Genomic DNA, 23,588 nt, shown 5'->3' with positions numbered 1-23,588 from the left:
ATGAGGAAATTATTATGCTTCAAAATATTATTTAAGCTAAAAAAAGAGTAAGCAAAAGTCCTAGAACAGAAAAGTGCCACTTGTAGCCTAAAAGTGCCTCGTAGCAGGGAAGAAAAGTGCCACTTTGAGGCCTCCTAGCAGGGAAGAAAAGCCCTTTTCCGTGTGATGTGAAAATAAAATTTTCGACCCCATACAAACTTTCATAAAGTTCCTCACTCAAAAAACTATTCGTACCAGATACAAACTACTTCGTTCCCAGGTTCGGCACTGGTTTCTGCTTCACTGTGGTATACGCTGCTCTGCTGACGAAGACGAACCGCATCTCCCGCATCTTCAACGCCAGCAAGCACTCGGCCAAGAGGCCTATCCTCATATCGCCCAGCTCGCAGCTCGCCATATGTGCAGGCTTGGTGTCTATACAGGTATGATGCTCGGATTTACAGGGCCGTTTTAGACATGGTTATAAATTAATTTTGTATTAAGCCGAAACATCTGCAAACGACCACAATGCTTAGAAATATAGGAAAAGTGGAAAAATTCACTGTCTCGGTTGAGACTCGAAGTCAGTTCGTAAACCGGCAGGCGGAGTCGCGAGATCAAACCACTCCACTCCACCACCCACTTCCACTCCACTACCATTCCATTCGATTTCTCCACCATCATTCCACTTCCACTTTTCCCTTAATTCTCAGCTTAGATTAGAGTATAACTGCCATGCTTTACGGTCAAGGACTTCGTACCTTGTCACAGTGACAATAACACGAGACCCCTAGCAGCTTTCGTTTTGATTGCTACTAACACTACGAAAAGGCACAGAAATCAAATTCCTTGAATGTTGCTATTTGCAATTCCATTGATCACAAGAAGATACGTAGATATGGAGCCCCTTAGGCATGCATGCAATGTTATTTTTATGCCGCACGCAAGGCTTTTTTCCAAAAAAAAGTAAATATTTTCAAAATAAGTGTCGATTAGCACTGATTTAGAATGTAGATCTATTTCTTAAAAAAAGAAAAGTACCGTCGGCAGTAAAAGCTTATCAGAACTGACACTTTAACGACTTGTTAATCGCCTATGTCTACTACAGCTCTGGCAATGCAAAAATGCGAGACTCGCCCCTAAAACTAGGGGATTCCTATAGAAATCCGCCTCATAAAAGATATTTCCATAAAACTAGTAGAAATACGAGTCACGTGAATCCTTTGTTCCCGTTACACATAGAGTGTGTCGCTATTAGTGTCCAAAATTCTTTCGGGAGTGTAAATCGTATTAAACGAAGAGGCGAACGAAGCGAATGATGAGTGGGAGGAATTGAACATTCACAGGGAGGAAAGCATGGAGATGAGAATTTTAAATTTAAAATTGCGCTGGCAACAAACTGCTCATGTTATATGTGCTGGAAGTGTTGTTGCGTGTTCCTCTCATTATGCTTAAAAAAACTGACTTTTTGGCTTGCATAAATTGTGCAAAGACTTCGTGGTCCACTTCTCAAGGAACTTGACATTTTTGAGTTACTAGTTTATAGAAAGCAGGGCTGGCAAAATATCGGTGACCTAGTGATGATCTAGAATCAAAATGTGGAAGTTACAAACAAAGAATTATTTAACAATAATAATTATAATTCTCATTGTCCAACCAAACTTATTCCATAGACCGTTATAAAAATAAAATAAAAAAATAATATTGTTCACTTTTTCTACAATATAGAACGCGTTGTTATATTGTTTGTTGTTGTCGTATGTTATAAACTTTTTCTACAATAGTTCCAATGCCTGTTGCGACCAGTTCATGGGTGTCTATTGTTGTGCCTGTAAACGGTTTCCAGCAGACGTTCTACATGACATTAAAGTTCTCCAAGGGGCCTCTACGTGTTGGATCTATATCCTTATCCTCTCGTGTTAGCGCACGCTATGAACTGAGCAATGTTTGTGTAAATAAAAGTACTGTCACAGTAACATATCTCCTGTTATATCTCTTTTCTCACCTCCATGATAAGAGTCTAGATTAGTATGGTCTCAAGCAGCAGAAAGCATTAGATGGTACAAAAAAAAGAATAGAAACAAATCATCAATTGGTTTTTTCTTTCTCTCGGCCATTTTTGTATCCCGAATATGTCTTACGTTTGGCATTCACTTAGCGAACTCCACTAAATGAGTGCCAAGTTTCATGATTTTTGCTGGATGGAAATAAGTCAGGGCTAGGAACCGCACTATAGGTGTAGTTATAGGGCTTTATACTTATACACCATGATATTAAAACATAATGTTATTGGGTATATCGCGAACTAATTTTATTACCTTTATTTCCAACGTTCCGACGCAGATTACACTGGTCGTGGTCGCAAATAACTGATGTGATGCCCTAGCAAATTGACAAAAATGATTCGCGATAGACCTGATAAAACTATGTTATAATATGAGTTCAAAGCGAAAGTTTTAAACGTATACCGTTTTCCAGGTGCTAATAGTAGTGGTATGGATGATAGTGGCCCCGGCCCGGGCCATGTTCCACTACCCAACCCGAGAAGACAACATGCTGGTGTGCGACTCGTATGTGGATGCGTCGTATATGATCGCGTTCTTCTACCCCATCGTGCTGATCCTCGTCTGCACCGTGTACGCTGTGCTCACGCGCAAGATACCTGAGGCTTTTAATGAGAGCAAGCATATAGGTAAGAATTATTATTAGGCTCACAAATGTACAGCCCGCTGCAGAGAAAATGAAATATTGAAATGATTTTTTTTTTTTTTTGTATTGTATTTATTGATTTGTAAGTTATACAAAGTATCACATGATCACCGGTCACCTGTCATAGAAAATGAAGTACCAATATTGGTTACCACGGCCCAGACCCGGTTCATTCTAGCCTGAGTCATCCTTTATCCTCGTACGGAGCCAGATTACAATATTTCTCGGAAACCCTTAATTTTCGCTGAACATATTTAATTTTGTACATCAAATTGGCCTTACTCTAATCCATAACTACAGTTCACTACACCCTAGAATTTTAATGTAAATAACTCCTCACGTTGCATGTTGACTGTGGTTCGAACAATATTTACAAATAATTTTCCCACTTTATGTATCGACACAATAATTGTCCAACCAAACCAATAAACAGAATGTTCCCGAGAGTTGTGAACGGATGTCCCAATTACTCGTATTTCAGCTGACTATTGATTGTTGTGATTGTTGGTTTCAATATAGAAGCAAGACGAACCATGGAATAATTTATTGTAGGTCAGTTTTTGACAGCAAGTCAGGATGGCGCTGTACGGCGCACAACTTATCATAATAACTGCATTGGCAAACGCTTTGATAAATTTCCCATGAGAGATGTACGTAGTTTTTCGTAGCAAATAACTCCACTTTTAAAGTCTTTATATTCTTTTGTCTATGGTTTAACGAAACCGAGGAGGTTACAATATAATTTTTTGTGTCAATTTTACAAATTGGGGTGCGAATTATTGATTGAGTCAGCGGTTATTGGAACAACAAAGGCGCGACCGAAAATTCTTGTTTACTTCTAGTTAAGGCGAAATAATTGGAGCAGACATGGAGTGGTCTGTGGTAGGGTGGTAATTCGAACCAAACTATTTATTATCCATTGTTTATTTTCCGTACAAAGAAGCACCACTAATTGATGGAATTGTAATCAAGAATAAGCTTTCATAAAACTTGGCAAGACTTTGTTAAATTAAGTCCCTTTCTAAGAAACGCAAATATCAAAATGACGAATAAAGACAAGAGCTTCTTCGATTTAACAAGCATTTATAAATAACGCCATAAGAAAATACCAAGATAAATGTGAAATGTTGTGTATATGTAATAATGAGCAGCTAATAGGAACATTTACCTATGGTACAGTATTACAGCCAATCTGTTTTCTGACGATGAAAAATGAAGGGTTTTCTGTCAATAAAAATGATAGTAAACGTGCAGGGCAGGTAACAAAACAATCTTAGGATTAAAGAAGAGACGGTTTCCATATAGATTTTAATATATTGACCCGCCTAGTGGCATCTCTATTGCAGTCGCATTATTATATTGCTGCCAAGCTCGCACGGTGGCATTGACAACCGACATCGTTTGCGGGACAGCAATATAATTATGCGAGTGCAATAGAGATGTTAATAGGTGGGTCAGTGTACGAAAATCTATATGGAAAGCGTCTCTGCTTTAGAGTTCATATGATATAAAGTAAAAATTTCCAAGCCCCATCTTACTCTTTTGCACTCTTTTCTGAACCTATTCTGCCTTAAACTTGAAATTCTTTCTTGTTTGCTATTGCTACCGACTCTAGCTTAGCCGAGTTAATTTTTAGTTTGTTAAGCGCTCTTAACTACCCGGTCTGACAGGTGACGTTGTAATTTGGTTTACGTAGTCTAAGGGCCACATGCACCAATCACTAACCCGGCGTAAACCGGTTAAACTTGGAGTTAACATGGTTACCAGTACAATTTGACACTGGGTTAACAGTTTAACCGTTGAACCCCGGGTTAGTGGGATGATGCAAGTCGCCCTAAGGCTTAGGGCCTAAGCAATAAAGAAGTTGATCCCAGCAATAGTTACTTAGTGAAAAAAATAATGTAAGGCCAAGAAATGTGCCATGATTTGACGATTGATATATTTGAAAATTCCAATAAAAAGAGTTGCTATGTTAGGCATATGTAAATATATAATATAAATCGTATTTATCTTTGTTTGGAAAAATGCTCAGCACATCTGAAATACTGTAGGTATAGGTAAAGTAAGCGCATTTTAAAATGAATATGTAAATTCTGTAGATCTCTCTTCATACGGTTGTATTGTCATTAAATATCCATTACGAGAAGCTCAAGAAAAAAATATGAATAAGCCACACTAGGAGACATAGATGTAATATGATATTGATCCTGTAAAGGTTTCTTTATTTTGAGACTCGCCCCGTCCCAGTAAAGAAGTCACTTTTAATTTCATACTTCAAGTAGCAGCCAATATATAATCATATGTACGTAGAAGCTCTTCTCATCAGAGGCCCTAAATTTCGTCCCTGTGCTTCTGCGATATCTCTCTCTATCTCCCTTACACATTCGGGCGATAGAGAGGCAGATAAAGAAATAGTGATTTTCGTTTTTCGCGATAGGTGCTCAGGCCACCTAACCGTACCTACACCTAGACATAGATTTTAACACATTCACTGCCAGACGACAAAAAACAGCGCACTACCCCAGAAACCGGTGGTCTATAGCTGCGTATAAAACAACCCGCCCAGCGGGTTGTCCGGCGTCTGAACAAAGTTCACGAGCGCCCACCAGGTGGGTTCCCGGCAGTGAATGTGTTAAATCAAATATTAAGACCTGATAATATGACAAGTCCAAACCAGAATCCTCGGCTCCTCAAGTGTTAATTACTCCCAACTCAATCAGATCCGTCCCTCGACCCGCATGTCAACACCTCGCATTGTCTCAATCACATCAGTGCCGCGACCCACCCCGTGTCAACATCGCATTGTCCCACACAATGCTATCGAACAATGGGCATGACTGGGTTCTCGTCGCCGTATCGACTTCATTATGCTTTAGAATCTATAGACAGAGACTAGACTGATAAGCATTTACCTACCAAAATTATTTAGGTAGGTAAATTCTCATAATGTAAAAAAAAAATTGAACGTTTAACTTTTTAAAAGGTACTTAGTGAAGTGATAATTTTTAATAACCTTAAGTTGTGAAATATTATGTAAGCACAACATAATACTACATCATAATGAGGACATAGACAATAAAATATGTAGTCGAAGCAAAAGCCATGATGAACAAAGCTATTCAACTCGCCGGGCGACCGTTCTAATTGGGCCCGCATTCTGCGATAAATATTCAACACCAATACAATATCAATCCAATATCATGCAGATGTATGCTGTTCACTCGCACACATATAATTGTGATTACTCATAGAGCGAGAAGCGCACCTGGTAAGCACGGTAGGCAGAGTAGTGACTACTACGAATGATACAGTTTAACTACCTACCTACTCTTCCGTAGGAGCACACATTTTATCAGCACCAACATCCCAAATCACAATGAGACATTATCGGTATCAACGTAATGAAGCGGTTGCCTAGCACATCCCAGGCTCCTATGATTACTATGAGCCACGACAAAAAGCCGACACAATGCTAGGGGGAGACACGTAGAATAAAGGAAGGGAAGTGATATAAAGATTATTATTACTGGTTTCGGGATAGCTCAATTGGTTAGAGCGGCTGTAACTTATAATTTCTTAATGTAAAGAATTTTACGCGAATGTTGTTGTTGCGGTCTGAAACTATTTTTGTTTTATCTGTGCGTATTGTAGTTTGTAATTTTACTTACGCTTACCACAACTTTCTGTTCCTTCTGGATAGGAATAGTTCACCATTCCTGTTATGCCATACTTGTTTGAGTATTAATATGTTAGTATTCGTCTTCCTCTGATGCTGTTTTGATAATATACAAATCTTGTAAAATTGATCTAATGGACGCTCGATATTGGTCTGGTCTGTCATTGCCTTTTTTTTTTTTTTTTTTTTTTTTTTAATGGCATCGCGCTCCTGGCGCATTCAGCCAAACGAGTAAAACGGGGAAACGGAATTAAAGGATTACATTATAAAGGATATGTCGGAATTTGGATAAGGATCAGGGAATGGTAATATATTATAATTTTATATTATGACGTGAGAGGAATGAATACAATGATTTAAATATATATGGAGAAGAATTATTAATATACAGGAGTGTTCTAATAGATGTGGGAAACGGAACTTTTAAATCAGACAGCTGTCTTAATAATATAGAACGGTCATACAGGTTACAATTACCTGAAAAGAATATATGATTAAGATCAGCGGGATCAGCTCCACAAATACATGCGGAACTGGCCACGCGATTTTGTAGTTTCAGGTGTTCCGGTGTACATACGTGACCCAATCTCATTCGAATTAACATACTGGTTGCAGGCTTTGGCAAAGAGATTTTAGCAAACCAAGGTTTGGCAGGAATTGATCTTTGTATGCTCCGATAATGTAACGCAGCGGCACCCGCACCAGATGCCCATAATTTTGTCCATTCCTTTCTTAGGTATATTTTAGGCAGTGCCAACAGGTCTTCAGCAACATTCTTAAATGGAAACATGTCTCCAGAACTAATGGCATCACGAGCTAAGTCATCCACCCTTTCATTACCTTTAATCCCTCTGTGTCCAGGGATCCAGGCAATGGAAACCGAGTAACCTTTAAGATGACATTTTTGCAGTAGACTACGGATTTGATAAATAATTGGGTTATTAGATTTAGATTTGAAAGGAAATTTAGATATTGATTGAAGAGAACTTAAAGAGTCTGAAAAAATGACTGTTTTTTTAAGATGCATTATGATGATAAACTCTAATGCTTTAAGGATTCCAAAGCACTCACCACTATACACAGAGGATTCTGGAGGCAATTTTATCTTTTGGTAAATATTAGATTGAATGTGAAGCACACCAATACCGACACAACCATTGATGGACATCTTAGAAGCATCTGTATACATATGGTTAGCACCCTGATAATCAGTATCAATAAAACTCAGAAATTGTTGATTTTGATCTATATCATTCTTTGATATACCTATATCCAGGAGAACTGGTGGAACTAGTATAAGAGACTCATATTCATGCTGAAAAATGGGAAGTGATGAAGAGCTAACAGTGGGAGCTGAAATAGATTTAAGTTTTTGAAAACTTTTGATTAAGCAAGGAGGGCTCTTGTGTTTCCAATAGTTGGATGTACTTATTTGAAGTAGAAGGTTAGACAAGATAATCCAGAGTTGGTGATTAGAGAATTGGGAGCAACGGAAAATAAATCTATCACAAAGATATTGGCGTCGTAAATGGAGCGGAGGCTCACAACACTCAACTTGCATAGCATTGATAGGGCTTGATTTCATGGCACCACAAATTATTCTCAAGGCTTTAGATTGAATATGATCTAGTTTTTGGAAGCCAACGACATATCCAGGCTCTAACAAAAATGTCCCATAATCTAAAATGCTTCTTATTAAGGCATTGTACATTAGTTTCATACAAAAAGGATGGGAACCCCACCAAACTCCAGAAACACACCTAAGGATATTAATATTTTTTTCACATTTAGAAACTATGTACTCACAATGTGGGAGGCCTGTTAATTTACTATCTAAAATGACACCAAGGAATTTAGTTTTATCTTTTACTGAAATGGAGTAGTTATCAAATTGCACATTGATTGGAGGAGGAAATAGTTTTCTAGTAAATAAAACTACAACACTTTTAGGAACAGAAAGTTCTAAACCATTAGAATCTAACCATGACCTCAAGAAACATAAGGAACAAGTGACTGATCTACTAGCCTGTTCAGGAGAAAGATTTGATGAATAAAGTAATAAATCATCGGCATACTGTAAGACCCTAACAGTACCATTTAGAGATGACTCTAAATCAGATGTATAGATATTGTATAATAATGGACTTAATACAGACCCCTGTGGTAGACCTCTCCACACTAAACGAGAAATTCTATTGTTGTCATTTATAAGACTGATGGACCGTTCAGATAAAAGGTTTATTACAAAATGACTTAACATTTGTGGAATGCCTAACTTGAAAAGCTTTTCCTGTAACACTGAAACTAATACATTATCATAAGCAGCACTTATATCCAGAAAAGCAGCTACTACTGACTCATTTTTAGAAAATGCCAGTCGTATATCTGCAATTAATATTGACAAACTATCATAAGTAGATCTACCTTTTCGGAATCCAAACTGACTATGAGATAATAAATGGTTCTTTTCAACAAAAAATTCTAGCCTGTTTTTAATTAAGTGTTCAGCTACTTTTGCAAATACTGAGGAAAGGGCAATAGGGCGATAGGAAGAAACATCTGATGCTGGTTTATTGGGTTTTAAAATAGGAATAACTATCTGGGATCTCCATGAATCTGGGACTATACCGGACTGGATAACCGAATTTATTATGCTCAGATAATAAGTAAGTATGCCATCACTGGCATTTACTAAAAATGAGTAAGGCACACCATCTTCACCAGGAGCACTATCTTTTAAATTGCTTAAAACACCTTTTAGTTCCTCCATTTTAAAAGGGCAATTAAAAGTGGAGTCTAAGGAAGGATCATATAAAAAGGTTGCAGGTTGGAACACAAACTCTTCAGGAACAGATGAAGGTGCTAGTCTGTCTATAAATTGTTGTGCAAGATTAGGAGGCAGTGTACGCCTTGAGGGTTCATTGAATGCATGTCTGAACCTTTTGATGTTGTTCCAAACTATGGAAGGTTTTACATTAGGATTGAGAGACGCACAGAATCGTCTCCAACCTTCATATTTCTTCCTACGTAACAATTTTTTAGTATCACGTGCGACCTGCATGTAAGACTCAAAGTTTTCAGTAGTCATAAAATGACGATAAAGTTTTTCAGCCTCCTTTCGTTGTTTAATGGCTTGGGAACAATCCTGATCCCACCAAGGAGGAGAGGGGATTTTATTAATTACAGTATTTTTTACAGGAAATACATCATCAGCTGCTTCTGTAATCACCCGGGCCAAAGCAACCGAGCAACCAACTACGTCAGTATCATCTAAACTAGGCAAAAACAATAATTTCTTCTCTACACAGCATTTAAAGTTTTTCCAGTCAGCATTACATAGATTGTATTTAAGCCTAGGGCTAGGTTTCGGAGATGGTCGTGTAGATGAAGGAAATGAGACTATAATTGGAAAATGATCACTACCAAATGTAGAATCTAGAGTTTGCCAGGTGAAAGAAGATGCCAGTTCAGCAGAGCAAATGGATAGATCAACAGCGCTGGGTGATTCTGTAGGCGCTGTACGGCGAGTTGGAGAGCCAGTATTTAGGACACAAAGATTGTGATCATCTAAGATTTTTATAGTTGGATACTGAACTGCCCCAAAACTGATGGTGTGAATTGAAATCTCCTAGAATCAACAAGGGCCTAGGTAGAGAGGAAATTATTTGTTCTAATTCATTAAAAATAGAAGATGATTGATGAGGAATATATACAGAGAGGATGCAGATGTTATTTACAATGGCAGCAATAATTGAAAAATCATCACTATGAGATGGGAGATGAAGAGATGAAAATGATTCAGAATTCCTGACGAGTAAAGCTACTCCACCCCACCCGTCAGGACGGTCCTCTCTGAGGCATGAATAGCCAGTAGCTCTTAGAAGAGCTCCAGGCTTGAGCCATGTCTCAGATAGGGCAAAAACACAAGGTTTAAATTTATTTAGTAAATGAATGAAATCATGTTTTTTATTGATTATGCTTCTGCAATTCCATTGTATTATATTGTCCATTGTTTTTAATTGCAAATGTAAGAGAGTCAATCATAGGGGCAACGTGGGACGGTAAAGTAAGGTTTGGCTTGGACAAAAGAGTTCTTAAGGCCTCAATAGACTCAGCGATTACTAGTCGTTCTTCCTTTTCTGTTTCCTGACGTAGAGCACAACCGTTTGCAGGAGAAGGGATGGAGTATTCACTTATTATGGCCCGATGTGCAGCCACATCATAGCCATGGGTAGTCTTTTTAACAGAAGGACGAGGTTTCAACAAAATAGTTTTTCTGCTGCTATGGCTAGGAGGGCGCATATTCGAACTAGGGTTTGTAACTGAATTTTGAGCACTATTATGTGGTAAATTTGATTGTATATGTGGTTGTGACTTAACCATATCAGCAAACGATTTCGATATAGCTGGGTGCAGTTTAACGGCTTCTCCATAGGAGATGCAGTTATTTGCCATACTGACTTTAATTTCTTTTTGCCTTACATGTTCTGGGCATGACCTGTTTGTGGCAAAGTGAAAGCCATTGCATAAACAGCAAATGGCATCCTCCTCCTCCACTGCACAGGTATTTCCAGGATGCATTTCCCCGCACTTGAAACATTTAGGCTTCGAACGACAGTTATTTTTGGTATGTCCAAATTTACAGCATAAAAAGCATTGAATGGTAGGAAAAATGTACAATTCAACGGCAAGAGAGTTGTAGCATGAAAAGACTCGTTTCGGTAATACTTGACACCCCATGGGCACGGAAATGTTGGAAACTATTTCCTCCTCCGACCACTGTGCTGGAATACCTCGAACCAAGCCCATACGGGTCACAGAAAACGACGGAATGTATGCGGTAAGATTTTCTGATTCAAGACACGTATCAGTAACAAATAAGTTTGCGTCAACGTAATTTGAAAACGACATCGCTATACGTGTCCTACCAATGCGCTTAACACTTCCATTTATAATGTTTCTGAAGCCTTTTTTTAGTAAAAATTTCCCAAAGGACACCGGGTGCAGAGATGATTTTGCATCTGTTTGTTTCATTTGTACGTGCACCGTGAAGGGAGCAACATCGGAAGATGAAAATAAATTCCTGCCAACCTTGGTATTAGAAGAGTCATTTTTTGTATTTAAGTTATCCGAAGAGTTTTTGGTAACCTGAATGTTAGAGTTTGAAGGAGCTTGGGTTTCTTGTATGATGTTCTGACAATCGCACGAATAGTCCCCGCCATTATTTTTCCTTCTTTTTTTATTACATGTTTTGCATCTTTTGTGACTCTTATTTCTTTTCAATTCACTTCTGCTCCCCACAGAAGAGTCCGTGTCCATTGCTGAATCGATAATAACATTACTTCCGACCTGGAGGTTATCACCTCCAGGGTCGGGAGGATCGTCATCCCCCATTACATATATACGAAAAAACTTACCAACTACGACGAAATTACACTAATTATATATACAAATACAACAATATACAAATTACTGATTCCCTGATCTATAATATTAAAATGGAAATTAAATTTACAAGAAACCTAAAACTGGACCGCCGCGTTTCACGTTTCCCGCGCTTTTTTCTCATTGCCTTTTAGTTCGTGTAGCTACCGCAGGCGCTTGTTGCGTATGCAGCTGTAATGTTCAGCCAAGGTATGGTTGGACCGGACCGATACAGTGTTATGTGTAGGATGCTTGATATATAAATAATCTTTACTTAATTTAGTCGTTATCTTTTATCTATTTTTCAATTTGTTCAGTCTTTATGTCATGTCTGTTACCTTTCGTGATTTTTCTCACTTGATGGTCTCATCGGAAGATCAGCGCTGGAAGCCACCAGCAATATGCTGAGATGAGGCCATTTCGTGGCACTTTATGCTTTCTTTGTTTTTGTTATATTATGTAATGTGTCTTGTGTTTACGAATAAAAATTATTATATTCTATTCTATTGGAGTAGGTACGTACTTACATGCAAAAAAAACATGTTTTAATTAGGTCAAGGAAAAATCAAAACATTTACCGCTTCGGGCAATGCTCGAACTTTTGACCTTTCAGAACACCGGTCCGATCGCTCATAACCAACTGAGCTACCGAAGCTTACCAGAGGGGTGCGAATCTTTCCATTCCTTCCTTTTTGATCACACGCGTCAGGGAGGCGCATGGCAACACTTGCCGTAAGAATGTTCAATCTCAACGGCACCGGAGTTCCAAGTTCCAATAATCACTCGTAGACATATCTGTTTGATAAAAATTAAAAACCATTTTGTTCCAGGGTTTACCATGTACACCACATGCGTGATCTGGCTGGCTTTCGTGCCCCTCTACTTCGGCACCGCGAGCCACGTGCCCCTGCGAGTCACCAGCATGGCTGTCACCATATCGCTTAGTGCCAGCGTCACCCTAGTCTGCCTGTTTTCACCTAAGGTACGGCTACCGCATATTACGGTATACTCGTACCTTCAATTTGCTTATCAAACTTGCTAAGAGATTTTTTTCATTCTTTGTAGCATAGATACCGTCTAAAATCCACATTTCCACATAACCACACTACTATTGTTTATATTGAATAATTTTTAATAATAATAATCTAAGTCCTAATATGTCCTACTGTGGTCCTACTACTCTTGCCTGAAATGAATTAGCCCGCAATATTCGAACTTAATTCAGGATTAGGCGTAATACTAGGTACACCAAACCCAGAGCTCCATAAAATTGCACATCCTTGATCGATTTTACCACCCGTTTGCTTACCTGCAACTCTCACTCTGACCTTCGCTGGAGGCACCCGGATCGTGTAAGGATCCATTAATAAAAATAGCATAAAAACTTTACCAGAAGGGTTTTTTAGCTCTAAACTTTTTTCTCGAGCTAATTCTCAGTCGTTTTGTCGTTGTAAATAAAGTATAGGCTTGACCAGCAAACTAACGCATAACACTTGCGAAGATTCAATGACTCACTTGATATTGTGTGTTTAGTTGTACATAATCCTGATCCGGCCCGAGCGCAACGTGCGCCAAAGCATCATGCCGGTGCGTTACAGCAGGAAACCGGTATCCGCGCACCCCGTGCCCCGCTCTGCGAGCAAGCGTAAGTGGAACCTCTGTTTTCAGAAATAACGAATTAGAATAGTTTGAAGGACATAGCGTGCGCCCGTGAGGGACAGAACATAGGCAATGTGACAACATTGAAAACAGGTTTTAACATAAACATAACAAAAATAACTTACGTAATTTGGTCGGGTTTATTGTTACCCACCATAGAATGAGCTACCTGCCAAGGATTTCCCGAGGATCTACAGTATGAGGTTCTTCAAAAAAGGAGTGTACAGATTTTTAAAGGGTCGGCAACGCGCATGAAACACCTCTGGAGTTGCAGGCGTCCATAAGCTACGGTGACTGCTTACCATCAGGCGGACCGTATGCTTGTTTTCCACCGTCGTGGTATAAAAAAAAAATCTACACGTCATAGGAAGCGATGAGTGTTTAATCCTTCCATTGTCAAAAATCCTACCGGCTGCGCCATGTACTATGTCAACTATGTGTTTTTAATGAAACTCCAGTTGAAGGAACACTTAATACTTGCTGGCTTAAGGCAAAAGGCCGTGATCTAATATTGGTCAACACCTACAGGTGGATATGTTCGGAAACGTTCTATAGCTATAGGACGATCTAACTCTATTGCAAATGGTCAGATACAATTACCACATATTATATTACATGTGTAACACCAAGGGTTACGGATATATGAAGTTCTCCCCCGCTCTCCCCCATCAATAAATAATTAGTCAAATTAATTTAACTTGGCGATAAAATGCTCCGAATATCATATACATCTATGTACCATTTAAAATCGGTACAATCCAGTGTTTTTTTAGCAATGGCCGAGGAAAAATAAGTAATGAAGTGATGTTAATTACTTAGGCTCTCTAGAGATACCAGAATTTTTATTGCACTAATATAAAAAAATTAAGCGATTTTAAGACAGTGAGGTAAAAAGTCTTTATTTTTCACATTGCAGGAGCAATATGTGCCGACAAAGAAACCCAGACGGAACCAGCAGACTTTACCAAGCTCGCCAACGGTCAATCGTGCCAACTAGTCGACAAAGACCAGAAAGAGAAAGAAGATAAAATTAGCAACGTCAAGATAATCAATAACAAGCCAGAGGCGTTATAGCAACGAGATTCCACGAAATCACTGAACGAGTACCCTAGAGTAAATAATAACGATGTTTTTAAAAGGAGATCGTGTTCTTGCAAGGGCAGGACACGGCAACCAGTTGTTGTATAAATTGTTGTTTTCTTTACACCTTACAATCTATTTCAGCTAAATTATACGTTAGATTAACTAAAATAGATGTCATATATTAAAGAAAACGTGACCATGTCCTCCAGGGCCGGAGGCAGGATTCAAACATTTCAAACCAGCGGCTTATTAAGCTTACGCAGGCCCCGTTCCATCACGGGTCCCGGGCCTAAGTTATAAAATATACATATTCTTTAAGAGAAAGTTAGATCTGACAACAATCACATTGGACATAATTAACAAAGTTATCTCAGATTTTAATAATGGCTTATTTTTGAGTGAAGCGTCAGTTTTGGGAGTTTCACTGTGATTTTCTAGTCAATCCCTATTACTTGACCGAGCTTTTATATATTTTTTTTGATAGATGCTTTATCTATATTAGCTGACATTACGGGAATCATGATTGAAATGAAGAAAAAAATTTAATTCCCTACTGACCACATGGACCAGGACCTATGACTGTCATGGTTATAAAAACGTACATATATATAGATAGAATACTCTTTATTGGCACAACTCAGTAAAAGATACAGCTTAAAGAAAAACAATTGATTTGTGATAGAGGCAGATAACAGGCGGTCTTATCGCTAAAGAGCGATGCATATATTTTTATTAGGTAACTTTTTAATGAACTTTGGACCATTCCATCTTATATGTAGGTACCTATACCTAATTATTAATTTCAACCACCTATCTATCTTACTTCCGATGGCGCTACAACCCTTTGTGGGTCTTGGCCTCCTCCAGCTGTCGCATTCCTTGGCAACCTTCCTCCAGTTGGTATACTATACACCTATCTCCTTACCTATAATGTTTGTTGTAGAGTCAATCGGAACGTATTGTGTAAATATAGCGAATTTTTTTTTTTTTTACCCAAAATAACAAAAACTGATATAACTTTTTCCTGAAAAACTGGGTAATTTAATCGGCGGAATGCAATTCATATTTCGTTTATTACATTTTTGGGGCATCAACAGCAATACAAGAAAAATACTAAACTTATAGATACAACACAGAAAGCGAATAAAAGATGTCCACACAAATAAATTAAAACACCGTACTAGTTGGAAATAAAGATTGAAACAAGTAAAAAAGCTTAAAATCCTTAAACGTACCTTTGTGCTTTATGTTGTAAAAAAAAGTGCTCTTAATCAAGGATCTGCATCAGTTTTTTGAAAAAACTTCTGCCACTTATGTTGAATGATGGAACCGATTGTAGTATCTTACAATTCTTACATTAAACACGTTCGGATATAAAACTTCTACAAGTACCTATCAGAGAAATTTCAAAACTGTCCAAATTGGCTAAGTACATAAGTAAAGCCTGACCACTGACCAGTAATATATTATCACGCGCCATATTGCGGAATTAAATTGGAACAATTTTTTTTCATACTAAACTGAACTGTCACCCTATACATTGGGAATAACAGCGCCCTCTTGACAATGATCATAATTATATTTCTGTTCGGGTTTTCCCGACGCTTACTTTATTTATACGCTGAGACCTTTTTAGGGTTCCGTAGCCAAATGGCAAAAAACGGAACCCTTATAGATTCGTCATGTCCGTCTGTCTGTCCGATTCTGTCACAGCCACTTTTTTCCGAAACTATAAAAGCTATACTGTTCAAACTTGGTAAGTAGATGTATTCTATGAACCGCATTATGATGTTTACACAAAAATAGAAAAAAAAAACAATAAATTTTGGGGGTTCCCCATACTTACAACTGAAACTCAAAATTTTTTTTTTCATCAAACCCATACGTGTGGGGTATCTATGGATAGGTCTTTAAAAATGATATTGAGGTTTCTAATATCATTTTTTTCTAAACTGAATAGTTTGCGCGAGAGACACTTCCAAAGCGGTAAAATGTGTGTCCCCCCCCCCCTGTAACTTCTAAAATAACAGAATAAAAAATCTTAAAAAAATATATGATATACATTGCCATGCAAAATTCCACCGAAAATTGGTTCGCACGAGATCTAGTAAGTAGTTTTTTTTAATACGTCATAAAAATTTTAAAAAAAATTTTTTTCATCAAACCCATACGTGTGGGGTATCTAAGGATAGGTCTTCAAAAATGATATTTAGGTTTCTAATATCATTTTTTTCTAAACTGAATAGTTTGCGCGAGAGACACTTCCAAAGTGAAAAAAAGTGTGTCCCCCCCCCTGTAACTTCTAAAATAACGGAATGAAAAATCTAAAAAAATATATGATATACATTACCATGCAAACTTCCAACGAAAATTGGTTTGAACCAGATCTAGTAAGTAGTTTTTTTAATACGTCATAAATGGTACGGAACCCTTCATGGGCGAGTCGGACTCGCACTTGGCCGCTTTTTAAATTATCTACCTAGAATTATAATGATGAGATACGGGGTCTTTATTAACAGTTTTTAATATTAAAAGTCCAACCTATATATAAGTAATAATTCAGAAATCGGGTACAAATCAATTAACCCTTTCATATAGCTGTGGCTCATCTACATAAAATTGTGTAAAAATTGGTACATTTAGTACCTTGGTCACACGTACCAGTGTTGGCCGAACGTTAATTATAATTCATCATTAACCATTATAAATTGAACCGTAAACCGTAACGGACTGTTACAGTTTGCGGTTCAATTTATAATGGCTCTTGGTCAATTGCATTAACATTTCGGCCAACACTGACACGTGCTGAGTACAGGTGCGGGAGAGTGGCCTCGGCCGAGTGCTCGGTTACTTTGCGACGAGACCTCAACCTAGTTCTCGGGCCGACGAGCAAGTCTATTGAGAAGCGGTCGTCCACTTTCCTCTTAATCGCTAAATGATAAGTTGCGAATACATATATTTTAAATTTTATTTTAGATTGACTATGCTGACGCTCCAAAGTGTTACAGTTTTTATCTAATTTGACATCTATTTAAATATTGACCAGCATAAATCTATCTACCACCTTAAAACTTCGTAATTAAACTTCGAATTCTTCAAATTCAAGTAAATTACTTATCCTTACTATAATATTAATATTATTAATATGAAAGTAACTCTGTCTGTTTGTAAACTCTTCACTCTTAAACAGCTGAACCAATTTTAGATGAAGTTTGGTAGAGTTAGACCACGATAGTCTGCAACGATTTTGATAACACACGCAGGGCACGTGTTATTAATTCATCATAGAAGTTTGATATTTAAAATAGCACTTGCACTGCGTGTGCTATTAAAATCGTTGCAGACTTGTCTTGGTCTGACTCTATGGAGATAGTTTTAAGCCCGTGGAAGAATATAAGAATAGTTTTTATCGTCATCATCATTCCACACAGATGAAGTCGCGGACAGACGCTAGTTATTAAATAAATACCTAAAGGATCTTCCTATAGTTTATAATAAGAATATGTATACCTATAAGAAATATATTACTGTAATTCTTATCGTGTATGAAACGCTTCCATATTTAAATCATTCAAATATTTAACGAATATTATTGTAAATGTACAGTTTTTATATCATATCACATTTATTAAATGTAAAAATCTTGTAAATACTATGTTTAATACATAAACCAATTGTAAATATACTTGTATCACAAAGACAAATAGTGATAATTGTATATAATCGTCTAAGCTACCGTTTACCAAAATTAAGTGTATTTAAAACCTATGTTAGGTAGGTATATATTACAAATAAATAATAGACAAATTTAAACGACAGTGTATATGAGTTGAGCTCTGAGCCAGGGCAGTAGGCGCTAAGTATATTTTTCCATAAATATAAGTACCTACCTATAAAAAATAGCTTAGGCAGTTATCGTCCGTGTGTAGGTAGACCGCAGCTCGCAGGCATCAATCCATGGCAAATGCAGACAAGACTGTATATTGCCGTTAAGAGTCACACTCGAACCCGCCGTTAAAACACCGCTCCCATACAATCAAAGTTACGAACTCATTTTAAAATGACATGCTTATTGTTTAAATTACATACCAACGCCTACAGCTTTATAAGGCGCAGGTGCGCCCGCTCATGGAATACTGTTCTCATCTATGGGCAGGGGCACCCCAGTACCAGCTTCTCCGTCTGGACCGCATCCACCGAAGAGCGACTCGAATTTTCGACTGCCAGTGCATTTCGGATCGGCTTGACTCCTTGGCGCTGCGTAGAGATGTGGCCTCGCTCTGCATTTTCTATCGCATGTACAACGGGGAGTGCTCCGAGGAGTTGTTCGGATTAATCCCTGCCGCTTTTTTCGCCATCGCCCTACGCGACAACATTTCCATCCTCACCACTTAGATGGTTGGCAGTCCTCAACTGTGCGTTTTTCCAGGTACTTTCTGCCTCGCACTGCTAAACTGTGGAATGAACTGTCGCCTGCGGTATTTCCGGACCGATACGACCTTCAAGAAAAGAGCGTACTCCCATCTTAAATTCCGGCAACGCACTTCCAACCCCTCTTGTGTTGCAGGTGTCCATGGGCGGCGGTAATCGCTTACCATCAGGTGATCCGTCTAATCGTTTGCCTCCTCTACCATAAAAAAAATCCAGACAAATGTATTTTACTTTGAATGTTCATGATGACGTCAATGAATAATTTTTTTTGAGGGACCATAATTTTATATCCGCAGCGCAGGCTTCGTCACAAAACAAGCGGTAAAATCTGCAACAGGCAACAAATCTGCAACATTGAAAACCCTACAAATAAAAAACACTCTCCAACTCACCGCCAGCAGGCAGTGTACCCAGCAAGCTGGCCACATTTGCCCGTTGAATGGCGATGATGATTCTTTGGGGAAAATTCTGACCAGATCAACCCTTTGGTCACCCGTGGCATCCACCAAACGCGACGCCAAATCCTTATATAAACGAAGGGCGCTGGGCAAAATGGACTGTCAAATTCCATGTTATTTCTGAATGTCGTTTTAAAATGAGAGTGTAAAGCTAGGTTTAGACGAAACCAGTGCTGGCTGCCAGTTTCCCTAGCAGCCAGCGCTGGCTTGTTATTGGCCTCGTACATAGTTTTTCAAGACAAGCCAGCGCTGAATGCCAACACTGACGCCAGCGTTACTGGCTTCGTCTAGACCTAGCTTAACTTCGAAATGTACGGCGGCAGCTAGGTTTTTAACGCCATCTGTCATGCCCGAGGGGCACTTCGAGGGAGAGCTGTGACTATATTCAAAGTTACTGTCCTGAATCAGAGGGCCTACAGCGAACCACTATGGATGTGCTGCCTACGTAAATAGATAGTAAATTCGTACGTAAGGAGACAACACGTCGAACGTGGTTCGTGATAGGCCCTCGGGGGAGCCCTGGGGCGGTAGACGTACGGCTGAATGACTGTGAATTTTACATATCATAAATTATTCAATCGGTTCTCGAAAACAGCTTAACTTTTTTGACTCTTACAAGATGTTAAATTCATTTTCCAGAGTTTTCGCGTAGGTACAAGTAGAAAAAAAACTCCTGTACCTAACAATTTAATTCGCCCATGGAAATTGCTCAAACTGTACATTTCTTAAACAGCACTATACTCGTATTTAAGATATTACCTTATGTTGTTTGTTATCAACTTAGTTACTACTGTCTTTAGCTCAACTTGTATATGCAAGATATCAAATACGATAATTTAAGAAAATAAAGGGCGTTGATGTTTTCTTGTTTGTTTTATTACCATACTGTGTCGTAAGGGCTCTACAGACGTCAACGATAATTGCATACTAGAATACTTTACCGCTACTTCCCGATTTCGGGCCCGAAAAGCGTTCACATCACATCACATCATGAACAATATTTGAAATGTAAAAAATACTTTGTCTCTAATTGCTAAGTGTTCAATATTTGATATTTTTGCATATCAACCATTTTTTTACATTTCAAATATTGTAAACGATGTGTTGATATTTGGTGAAACGGAAAATTATTACTTCCGGGCCCGAAATCCGAAATGAGAAAGTGTGGATGTAATTGGCACTTAACAATCAATCGATCAAATGCCGCAATATATCAAAAATCGCATGCAATGGCGGTGAGGTTTGTAAAGCCCATTACACAAGTCTTCCTTTTTGCCTTTATAGTATCTACAGACGACCGCACCGGACCGTGACTTTGGTGCGGTGCGACGCACGTATCGATCGTGTGATGTGTAAGGTGGTCGCCGTACGTGCGTTAAGGACGCATCTATAAATTAGAGCGATAAAGAGATATTATGACCGCACCAAGTCCGCTGTCTGGTGCGGTAGTCTGTTACGACTTTTACCTAATGATAAGTCTGCCAAGTCTTTTCCGTCAGTAGAAAAAAGCGGCAAATTTAGAAAATGTAGGCGCGAAGGGTTACGATATATCCCATAGAAGATTGGAATTTAGCGCCTTTTTGTAACTGACAAAGTTGTTTGACCAGCAAAGTGTTCTATAAATAAACCAAGTTTCAAACGGAACATTCAATCCATTTAGGTAATTTAAGGTATTAATTAATTCAACTACAATTTCATTGACTCTGTTGACAATGTTATATAATCTACAATTTTACGTTACCATCATAAAATTGCAAACGAAATTGATTAAATCCAATACTCACTGTATTGAATTTTAATTAATTTTTAATAAGAGTTCGATTTCATTACCTATTGACGCGGACTGCCGTTCCAGCATAACAAAGGTTAAAGGTCTACCTACTTTAAATATCCCCAGGGACATATTACCGAGCAATCATGATTAGGGTTCCATACCTGAAAGTTGTACATAGAACCCTATTACTAAGCGTATTCGTCGCTATTGCTATCCGTCTGTCAGCAAGCTCTATCATCAAGAACCATCATAGGCAGGCTGTTGAAAGCTTCTAGAAGTATATTTTGATAACTACCCCTAGAAATAACAAATAATAGAAAAACAATCTTAAACATTTCCTAAGGATTTTCTGGTGTATTTTAAGATTTGTTCTTTCAGCTCTTACTGTCAGCACTAAACAGGTAGAGCAAAGAGGATTTGAAATAGAGGTGTATTTTCAAAAAAATTTTTGTAGCGACGTAAATTTACTGCCATCTTTCGACACACAGTTAAAACTTTTAGAATGCCATTTGACTTTAATCCTTATTCTATCACGGATATGTCTTCCATTTGTTAAATATCAAAAAATGGCGCCATCTAATAGATCAAAGGCCAAAGGTATGGCAACAACGTTTCAAGTAATGGCGCCATAACCTTTAGGTGTGCCCCGTAAGATGGCGCTACTTTTTGATATTTAAAAAATTTAACACATATCAGTGAAAGAATAAGGATCAAAGTCGAATGGTGTTCTAAAAGTTTTTAATTATATGTCGAAAGATGGCAGTAAATTTACATTGCTACAAAGTTTTCTTTGACAATACACCTCTATTTCAAATTCTCTTTGGTAATGGCAAGGCTAAGGCAGCAACGCAAGAAATGACTACTAAACTACATCTTGTTTCTCTTGACCATGACATATTTTGACATCATGTCTCAAAAGGTGCAATTGAGTATCTAGAAATTTGTATGTTTTACCTAATCATATACTTCTACTAAAATAAAAATAAATTAGGGCTATTCTTTACCCTGCATGTGCAGAAATTAATTTCATCAACAAAAGAACTGAAATGATAGGCAGCCTATCATTAGCAATATTTGATTTATAGCTTCGGGTAAGATACCAAGTTCTGTTCCATATTAAGCAGGCCCAAACAAAATAAGATGCCCTGCAAGGAAATTACCGTGCAAAGGAGCTCAGTCTCACACACAACTGGACTAAGGCATTGGGGCCACTCATGGGTGAGACATGTGTACTCGGATTGAGCTGCATAACTCACAAGGCAGCTTATTCAGTGTGGACCTACCTATTGGAATAATATTTGTAACTTTAACTCAATGAATTCCATATTTAATCGACTCATTGACAGTTGTTGGTCCTGGCCACCTTCTACTCATGAAGATATATAAGCTATAGTCTGTTCTTTTATTCCGTAGACTAAAATGACAACCACAAATGTCAAACGCAGAAATAATATGACCAGCTTAAAACAAATAGTGCTGATCTTTTATTTCGGTTTGTGAATAACCGATAAATATTAAATTAATTTTAGATCCAAAATAAATATTTATAAGACGTAAAAAACTAGCAACACATGTAATGTCATTTTATTCTACGGGATAAAAAAATAAGACTAGGTGGTGAAGAGATTTTCCTGATGACAACACATCACAGAATAATCTTTATTATGTAAGAAAAATAAATGCTTACTTACGCCATAGAAGTTTTATGTTTTTAAGATAGAAATAGAAACACATCTAACAGCAATATGAGTTAGAAATATAATTTATGCAACCAACAATCGGAGTACAGTCTTCGCCTCCCAGGTAATCCTTATTTCTTTCCAGGAGGCTGCAGCGGCTGGCCGCGTTCCTTTCCGCGAAGTTTTATTCCAATTGCCCTTTCAATCTTCCCAAGAACCATGTTGTTGGGGATCCCGCGACCGGCTTCGTAGTCGTTTACAATCTGTGGTTTCTCGCAGATCTTCGTGGCTAAATCTTTCTGGCTCATGCCCTTTGCCTGTCTTCCCTGCATGATAAGCTTGCCAAGGTCCAATGGAATCTTTTCGTGTTTTAACTCTTCCGTTTCTCTATCGAGTTTCGCCGTATTTTTCGTAGTGCCATGTTGCTTATTAGTTCCTGCTCCGTATTTTTGTTGGGTGTCGACGGGTAGGCCTTGACGGCGTGCGGCATTCACAGCCTGCTCGGATTTCAATGCAGATGCCTTCAGAGGCTTCTTGCGAAGAATAGTAACCGTATCCCAGTCAGACTCAGACATGTTTACCAGCTTTTGATATCAATATGCACGAATTGATGAAACAGTTGTCACGTTGAGATCTAATTTTAATCCGAAAATGCCGAAATCGTAAGACGTAATAAACTTCACATGTGATGACACCGATGGCTGTCAGATCTAGAA

The 23,588-nt window shown here is 38.2% G+C and overlaps 2 protein-coding genes across 2 annotated transcripts in view; one reads left to right on the top strand and one right to left on the bottom strand.

Annotated features, from left to right (window-relative positions):
• The window catches only part of LOC133524076 (metabotropic glutamate receptor 2-like), a 302,673-nt gene extending 287,945 nt beyond the window's left edge, over positions 1-14,728 (top strand). The window contains exons 13-17 of the mRNA XM_061859884.1: positions 260-422; positions 2,458-2,671; positions 12,619-12,770; positions 13,322-13,433; positions 14,364-14,728. Of these exons, the coding sequence (XP_061715868.1) occupies positions 260-422; positions 2,458-2,671; positions 12,619-12,770; positions 13,322-13,433; positions 14,364-14,521 (799 nt within the window). The 3' untranslated portion in view covers positions 14,522-14,728. The remainder of the gene's footprint in view (positions 1-259; positions 423-2,457; positions 2,672-12,618; positions 12,771-13,321; positions 13,434-14,363) is intronic.
• Positions 14,729-22,828: 8,100 nt separating this feature from the next.
• LOC133524071 (endothelial differentiation-related factor 1 homolog) lies at positions 22,829-23,582 on the bottom strand. The gene has a single exon (XM_061859878.1). It carries the CDS (start codon positions 23,445-23,447, stop codon positions 23,004-23,006), a length of 444 nt encoding a protein of 147 aa, XP_061715862.1. The 5' UTR covers positions 23,448-23,582; the 3' UTR covers positions 22,829-23,003.
• Between the last annotated feature and the right edge of the window lie 6 nt (positions 23,583-23,588).

Source organism: Cydia pomonella, chromosome 13 (genome assembly GCF_033807575.1).
Source record: "Cydia pomonella isolate Wapato2018A chromosome 13, ilCydPomo1, whole genome shotgun sequence".
NCBI classification, from domain to species: Eukaryota; Metazoa; Arthropoda; class Insecta; order Lepidoptera; family Tortricidae; genus Cydia; species Cydia pomonella.
The sequence above is the reverse complement of the archived record's forward strand: the minus strand, read 5'-3'. Positions and strand labels throughout refer to the sequence as shown.